This window comes from Acomys minous (assembly GCF_964271855.1).
Source record: "Acomys minous genome assembly, chromosome: 14".
In the NCBI taxonomy this organism is placed as follows: domain Eukaryota; kingdom Metazoa; phylum Chordata; class Mammalia; order Rodentia; family Muridae; genus Acomys; species Acomys minous.
The window spans coordinates 6,956,468-6,964,946 of NC_140496.1; the positions used below are offsets into that span (position 1 = coordinate 6,956,468).

General features: G+C 55.7%; 1 protein-coding gene across 1 annotated transcript in view; it reads right to left on the reverse strand.

Annotated features, from left to right (window-relative positions):
- JPH3 (junctophilin 3) overlaps positions 1 to 7,749 on the reverse strand; it is a 64,029-nt gene extending 56,280 nt beyond the window's left edge. The window contains exon 1 of the mRNA XM_084756445.1: positions 6,988 to 7,749. Within this exon, the coding sequence (XP_084612571.1) occupies positions 6,988 to 7,369 (382 nt within the window). The 5' untranslated portion in view covers positions 7,370 to 7,749. The remainder of the gene's footprint in view (positions 1 to 6,987) is intronic.
- Between the last annotated feature and the right edge of the window lie 730 nt (positions 7,750 to 8,479).

Below are 8,479 nucleotides of genomic sequence, written 5' to 3' on the forward strand. Positions count from 1 at the left end.
GAGACCACTGCCCTACCAGAGTCTGGGACTGAGGTAGAGGAAGGAACAGAGGATTCCCATGAAAACAAGAACCTGGAGCATGGGTGGAAGGTGGTGGGCGTGGAGGGCTTGTTGTGTGGGGGGGGAGGGGGATGGACTTCCTGTTTGGGGCCTTCCTGCCCTGGCGGGGGTGGGGGATGGGGGAGGGGTGGGGGGGTGGTGGTCTCTGCTTCTCCCTCAGGAGACACTTGAAACTCTGACATGTGGGGCTTCCCTTCAGCACCCCTAAAGTCTGCTTTACAGCAGGACAGACCCAAAATCAAATTGCGTATTTTTGCATCCGTGTCCAGAGAGCTTGCTCTTCCAGGAGATCACATCATCCTATGTCTTGTTTCTGTCTTCTATCTAGTCTCCTCTGCTCCATCAGACCAAGCCCTGCACACAGCCCGGCCCAGCCAACAAGTGCAGTGGATGCAAGCCCTGTTGCTACACTGTATCTTGTTGCTACACTGTATCCAGACCATAGTAAGACCTCCTGATGACCAGCTGCTCTCAGCTGAGGAGAACAGCAACAGAGAGGTGGTTCTCTCTCCAGCAGGGAGAGGGCCGTACACCTCCTCTTTCCAGCACTCTTCAAGGAATGCGCTTGCTCAGAGGAGATCCAGAACCATCTCCAGACAGCAGTGCACCTCACTATTAGACCATTATCACTGTTATTCGGTCACCAAGTGCCACTATCTTCCTTGTCTCAAATGCCGGTTATCCAAGTCAGTTACAAAATACTGGAACAGGGATATGGCACACGGAGGCCCAAGATGAGACTGACGAAAGAGATCCATCTTACAGAGATGTTTCCACCTGGACATTCCAACTGTCTGGAGGAAAAGGACACTAGGCATGACAGAGAAGGAAACTAAAATTACCTTTACTTTTAAGTTTACTGAGGGATCACTACACAGTGGCAATATTTAGTCCCAGGCCACACAACAATGACCACTAGCAACACTTCTTCCTCCAAGCCACTATGTCCTACACCATGTCTGCAGTGACAATGTCAGTCCCTCTCTGTGCTGTCCACCACAGCGGCTATTGCTCCATGAGCCATAAAGCACTTGAGCTATGGCTGGTGCACCAAGGAGCTGACTCCTTACATTGTATTGCATTTAATTAGATTTAAATGCAAATGTTTGCACGTGGCCAGAGGCCAGTGGGGCGGACAGGACTGGTGTAGGTGATTAATCCATTAAGGCTGATCTAAAGAGAAAGCACAAGATGCTCTCTCATTGGCCACGACAGACAGAACCATTCTTCCACCTGCCTTCAGCTGTGCACCAGCCACATTCCACGATCCCAGCACACAACCCAAGATGGCAACGACCCCTGGACCGCATGTAGGGCAGCCAGACTGTCTGAAGCCTCACCCAGACCCACCTCAATAGCACTGGAAGGTGAGCAGAGTGTAGCACGAGAGGAGACAGACTGGCTGCTGGACTGGTCATGTTTCCTGGAGCATAAGCAGTGGACAGAATGGCAGACGCACACTTACAAGGCACACAGCACACAGGAGAGTTCAGAGCCAAGGGTTTTGACGGAGAAAGTCACCTGCTGGGCGCCTGTGAGCAAGGGCGCTCTCCAAGGTGCTGAAGAAGCCTCAGCCAGGAGCCACCCAGCTCAAAGGGAAACACAGGATGGAGATGGCTCAGTGGGCAAACACACCTGCTGACAAGCCTGGTGATTTCTGTTCATTCTGTTGGACACACATGGTGAAAGGAGAGAACCAGTTCCTGCAATCTGATCTCTACACATGCAGCTTGGCACACAGGGACACAAAAGAAAGCAAACAAACAAACAAACAAAGAGCCCAGGGCTGGGCTGTAGTTCGGTTATTGGAGTGCTTGCATAGTAGCACAGAGAAGCCACAAGCTTGACCCCAGCAACACATGAGGTGGGGGGGTGGGCTGATCCACACCTGCAATCCCAAAATACTCAAGAGGTCAAGACTGGATGAAAAGAAGTTAAAGGTCGTCCTCAAGTACATAGAAAGTTTAAAGCCAGCACGGGCTAAATAAGACCCTGTCTCAACAAAGACAAAACACCGAGCCAGGGAGATGGCTCAGTGGGTATAGGCACTTTCTGTGTGAGCCTGATAACATGAGTTCAATTCCCAGAGCCCACAGAAAGGTGGAAGGAAGTTGTCCTCTGACCTGTATACACATGCTGTGGCGGGTACACACCCCGCCTGTCCATACTTCATAACCACACAATAGTGGTAAATTAAATTTTTGTTAAACAAAAACAAAAACAAAACAAAACAAAACAAAAAAATGTCAGGCATTTAAAAAGGTGGGGGGGTGGGGAGGAAATCTCCACTTAGGAAACTGAAGCAGAAGGATTTCTCCAAGTCTACAGGGTGAATACCAGGCTAGCCTGGACTCCTTAGCAATCAAGTCCCTGTCTCAAAAGAAACAAAACACAACAGTTACAAAACAAGCAAACAAACAAACCAGAATCCCATACAGTGGCATGTCCTCCATGGCCACCATGGAGGAGCTACAGTGGAGGCTGTGTGTGAGCACAGTCCACTAGTTACACTGAGAATCGTGGAGTCCTAGGGCACCAAGGAAGGAGTGCCCCCAACCCTGAAACTATCTCTTCCAGAGTAATCTTCTCTCTCACAGAGGGAAGGTGCTCTCAGACGCCACCTTCAAGGCTCACCCAGGTCCCCAATGTCAGCAGTTGAGGTTGAGCTGGGGGGGGGGGAGGGGACACTTCTTACCAACTCTTCTTTCTCAGCTATAATTGGGACAAAGAACTAGTCACTCACGCTGTCTTTCCTTTTCCACCTGATGAAGGTTGCCAGCATCCCCCTCCCTCATTGGTGAAGGGAGGCGGAGGGAACGCCTTCATCTTCCAAGACAGGGAGGGCACTTGCTTCCTTTCAGAACCAAGCTTCTCTGAGTGGCATCTCTGTGTGGATGGGTTGATGGGGTTGTGCCCCTTAACACCTGGATTTTTTTTTAAACAAAGCTTTCCTCGTGGCCAAGCATGAATGGTAGTTTAAGTAGTGGGCATAGTAGCAACAGACCTGGAATCCCCAGCACTCAGGAGACTGAGGCAGGAGGATCACCAGTTCAAGACCAACCTAAACAACTTAGAAAGACGTTATCCAAAATAATTTTTTGGTGCTTCACACACATAACTGGGAAAAGCCCCAAATACTCTTTTTTAAGTGAAAAAGACTAGAGATACAGTTCGGTGGCAGAGAGTCTACCTAACATAGCAAGGCCTTAGGTTCAAACCCTGGTGCTGACAAAAAGAAAAACCACACTTTGTGTTGTCTGGAATCAGTTTCTTATCACAGGGGGTAGCAATGCCAGAGGCTTAGTTCAAACTGGAAACAGCTGCACCGCCTTCTCTTCAGAACTCCATATTTACAGGATGACAGAAACTCCGGCCCTCTGCGACGGAGGAGCAAACAAAGCCAGGAGGTACACGTGGCTGCTTTGGGGGACAGGATGGAAGATCCGAGGGTGGCAGGTGTATTGTGCGCGTGTGTGAGCGCAGGCGCCTGGGTGGATCTGAGTTCTTACCGTGGGTGTGTGTGATGTGTGTGGGCTGTGGATCTGGGCCGGTGAACGGGACCTGCTCGTATGGGGGGTGGGGAGGCCGGGGCGGACGATGACTCATCTCTCGGAGTGTGGGAGGGTTTATCTGGGTGGGGGGTTGAGGTTTTCGCCCAAGACGAGACAAGAGGATGCCTTGTTTGTCTTCAGAAAGTAAGGAGGTCTCCCAGCCTCAATGGGCCCACAGCAATGGCTGCTAGAGCAAGTGTCTACCTAGGGGTGTGGCCTCCAGCCTGGGGTTAAGTGGATGTAGGGGAGAAGACAGCAGGCAGTTCACCAATGGAGTTTATAAGGAGTCAAAGGAAAGAAAAGCTCACTTAGAATCTCAGCTCTTCCCAAGGCTCCTGGCTGGACGCCTCTCCTGCCCAAGTACGATACGGGAAGTTTCAGAGACCCAGTAGGTACCCACCTGTCACCTCTGCCTGTCACCTGTATGGCCACCTCAGTCCTACCTGTCTGTTGGTTGAAACAGTTATATTCTCTGCACCTGAACTGTAAAGAATGCCCACTTCACTCCCTGGCAGAGCCAGGGCTCCACCCTCAGCTCATCCTCACCCACAGCATGGTATTAACCCTTTAAAGACAAAGAGACAGAAACTCAGAGAGGCCAAGTCACTTGCCCAAAGTCATGAAGCAGAGCCCCGGGAAAGGCTGGGTGGTCGTGGTTGTGGTTGATGCCCCAAAACCTTGTACTCCTGCAGCCCCACCTCATCCCTGGCCTCCACACAGACTCAAGAGCAGCTCACCGGCCTCACATCAGGAGCAATGACTGACAGCTGGGGGGGGGGGAGGGAGTGGCAAGCTGAAGGAAGACTTGGCAGAAGCGCCCCCAATTGCAATGGATTCTATAGCAATTGCAGCTAATTGCAGAATACATTTTCTGCTCATGACAACCACTGCTTTTCCAAGTCAGCCTTGGGCGCTGAGCAGAAGTTATGGAGTACTGCTGATGTGGGTCTCGAACTCTCAACTCCGTGGAAAGCCAAAGGGGGGGCTGAAGCTGGAACTGCTCGCTCAAGAGAACCAGCCATCCTCAACTGAGGAGCCTAGCGTCCACCAGTTGACCACAGTCCACCAGAGTTCACACAACTATCGCCCCAAGGTCTGAGTTCTCAGAGGTCACCCCTTCCTAATGAAAAGCTGGTCACACTCAGAAAAAAAATGTACCTGGACACCTGTACCTGAATGTCCAGAGCAGAAAGGACCAGCTTAATTTCAGTCATGCTGTGCCAGCATCCCAGAAGAACAGACCCTGAACCCATTCCCACGTGCCTACTGCTGCTTCCTTGAGGGGTTCAGGGCAAAGGGAGCACCAAGGGACTCTGCCACAAGGCTAAGGGCCATCCATGGCCCCACTGTAGACTAGACCAGGCAGGGTTTGGGGACAGGCAAGTACCATTGGAGGCCAAAGGCTTAGAAAGCGCTAAGTGAAGGAGCAAGATCCTCAGGGAGTCACGAAGGGGACAGTCTCAGCACCCCAGGCCCCAGAGTCCCTGGGAGACCCTGTGCCTGTTCCCAACTGCCCATGGAGAATTAGTGCCTTCCTCCTAAGTGAACGTTCTGGGACGATCATGTCTGCCTTGCCTGCTTCTGGGTTTCGAGAGCTCACAGCATCTGGCCACAGGAAGTGCTCAATAAATATTTGTTGGTGGAAGGGAAGAATTCTTTAGGCCAATGGATATTAGATGCCTGGAGTGTGGGCAGGCCTGGGTGCACGGCCCCACCCTCAAGTGTTCTGGGATTCTCCCCTCCCTATGGGTCCAGTCAGCCCAGGGCACCAAGATAGCTTGTTCCAGAGCAGGAACCCCTAGAAGGCAGTTTTGCAGAACACTTCAGCCAGAGCTTTGCCTCCTAAGGATCCCTGCTGAGAGCACCAAGCTGCTGGACCACCCACCTTGGCCACCCACACCAGCTTCGAGGACTTAACCAAGAGTGTGTGTGTGTGTAAGTGAGTACACGTGTACACACACACACACACACACACACACACACACACACACACACACACACACACGCCTGGAGCCTCAGGAGGGCCTCAATGCCCCAGGGTCAGGGAAACTCTCTAGCTTGATCCACGAAAACAACAGTACAGAAAAGGCCGCTTGGGACCAGGGCTGGGCAAGGCGCAGACAGGCAGGAGCATTATATAATTAACTGCCCAGACTCCGCCTCCTCTTCGGGTAATAACGAACCCTGCCTTTCAGTTGCATAAGCCAAAATAATAATTACTTTCCAGCCCTCATCACTCCTAGATGTGGCCGGGAGCAGGTGCTGGCTTCAGGCAGGAGCTGGCTTCAGGCACACAGAACACACAGAGGCTCCATCCAGCTCTCTATCCAACCCGCAGAAGCCCAAGTCATTGCTGCATCTCGCTCCCTTCCCAGGCATCCTGTGCTGTGCCGAAAAATCCGAAGCCGCCCAGAGGGAGGCTGTTGGGATGAGCGCCTCGGAGGGGGAGGGGGCCTCCAGGCAGAGTCAGGTCCGGGGTCTCACTTCCAGGACCTCGAACTATTCCCGAGGTCTCAGCACTGCTGACTGGACACTGGGGTGTCCAGGTGAGGTGGAGGCTGCCAAGCCAGCCAGGACTTCTAAACAGAAACCATCACCCTGGCGGTTCCCTAGCTTCCGGCACCGGCTCTGCCCTGACTGTGGTGGCATCTTACACCGGAGGCGCAGAGCGATTCCCTAAACTAAAGGTGAAAATGATTCAGCCACTAAACGGCCAGATTCCTGGGCTCCCGCTAAACAGATGGGCCTCCTCCCTCCCTCCTTCCCTCCCTTCCTCCCTCCCTCCAGCAGCCTGCTTCGACAGCCTGTGTCCAACCACCTAGAAGTTTATTGCCTTGCTGTTTGGTTTGGTCGGCATCCCCCGCCTCCGATGCTCCCAGCGCTCCCTCTCCATTGGCCCGGGTTGCTTTAGGACTGAGGGAGGCCCTGGGCACCGCAGGAAAACAAGAAACCAACCAGGGCCTGATTCTGGGGATAGCAGACAGGCAGCACCAAAGGAGGGGAAGGGTCTATCTCCAGGCCCCTCCTGCCTTGGCAAGCCCCAGAGGTGGCAGAGGACCCGGCCTGGCCTTCCGGCAGGTGCGAATCTCTGGCCTGCTCCTCAGGAGATGCTGAGATTATGGCTCAGCTGCTGCGACAGGGGCCAGGCCCTGCTGCTGGAGAGCCCCCAACCCTTGGGTTAGAATGGGCCACTGTCCCCATCAAGCATGGGGCAACCTGTGGCCAGGGGCCCACTGAGGCCTCCTGGGAACCTAGGAGATGCCCCGGGAGCCCATAGCTGAACTGGAAGGCGAGGCTCAACTTCCCGGGAGATAAACAGAAGGAGAACGAGAGGGACGGTCCCCGTTCCTCCCCCGCCCCCGCCGCCCGCACCTACCTCCATCCGAGTAGGTCTCCGTGCCGTAGCCATCCTGCAGTCCGTTGCTCCAGGTCCCTTCGTATTTGGCCCCGTTGCCCGTGCACTCCCGCACCCCGTAGCGCCCCTTAAATCCGTGTGTCCACTCGCCCTTGTACACCCACTTCCCCTTGCTCTCCAGGCCGATGCCGTGGCGCTTGCCCTGCGCCCAGGTGCCTTGGTACGTGTTGCCGCTGGGCCAGGTGTAGACGCCCAGCACCTCAAAGCCGTGGCTCCAGGAGCCGGTGTATTCGCCCTGGCCCTTCGGGCCGGTGCAGACGCCATGGCCGTGCGCCTTGCCGTCCTCCCAGCCTCCGCAGTAGGACCCTCCATCGTCAAAATTAAACCTACCCCCACTGGACATGCATGTAACGCGGTTTGCGAATCCCGCAAGCGGTGAAAAAAAAAAAAAAAAAGAAAAGAAAAGAAAAAAAAAAGAAACAAGGCGACCAACAAACCGGAGTCTTGGTTGGCTGGCTGGCTTTTTGTTGCGATGCTCTTTTCGGGGGGGTGGGGGGGTGGGAGGAAGGAGCACGCCCGCTACCCCGCGCGCGGACCGGCGGCGGCGTCTAGGTCCGCCCGCGGCGATTGTTCATTTTCGAGCTGCGCCGGAGCCTGACCAGCGTCTCGCGCTCCCGCTGGAGACAGGACCGGGAGGAGGCGGGGGAGGGGCGGCGCAGGGCGGGGGAGCGGCTGGTGCCCGCGGCTCCACCTCGCCGCCAGGGCCCCTCGCCGCGCGCCCCGGGAGCGGGAGGGCGCGGGGCGCGGCTCAGGCCCGGGCGGCGGGGCCCGCGGGCGGCGGCGCGCGCGGCTGCACCGATCCCGGCCCGGTCGAGCGGCAGCACTGCAGCGGCGGCGTGCGCTCCGGGCCCCGGCAGGCGCGCGGCCGCCTGGAGAGGGGCGCTGGCGGCCGTGCGCGCGCACGCGGGGACCCCGGGGCGCCCTGCCCCTCCCCTGGCCCGGGGTCCGGCCCGCGCGCCCCAGCTTCGGCTGGTAGGGGCTGGGATTTAAAGGGACAGGAACTGCGTAACGGGAAGGAACCGGGCACCACGAGCGCACGCCGCGGTCGGGAGCCGGGAGGAGTCTCGGGTGCAGCAGGCAGTGGAGGGCCGCGCGATCCCCACCCCGCCAGCTCCAGGGACACCGCACCGCGGTCCTAGCTGGCCACGACTTGACTGAGAGGCTCCTGCAAACCACAGGTGGTTTCTCCATGAAACACACTCTCTCTCCTTTTTCCTTTAGGGTCGCTGGGGGGAGGGTCCCCGGGGAGGCGCTCACCTAAGAAAACACACTTTTAGCGAATAGCTTTTAGCCCCCTCCAAAGATTAATAGAAAGTTGGGCTACACGTTTGCATCTTGGAGCAAAGCCACCCAAACCCTCCCTGTGCGCCCTGCATCCTTGCCAACAGGTATCCCCTCCCCACTCCAGAAGTGGTCGCCCCTCCTTGGTTACTAGGTCTCTCTCCACTCATTA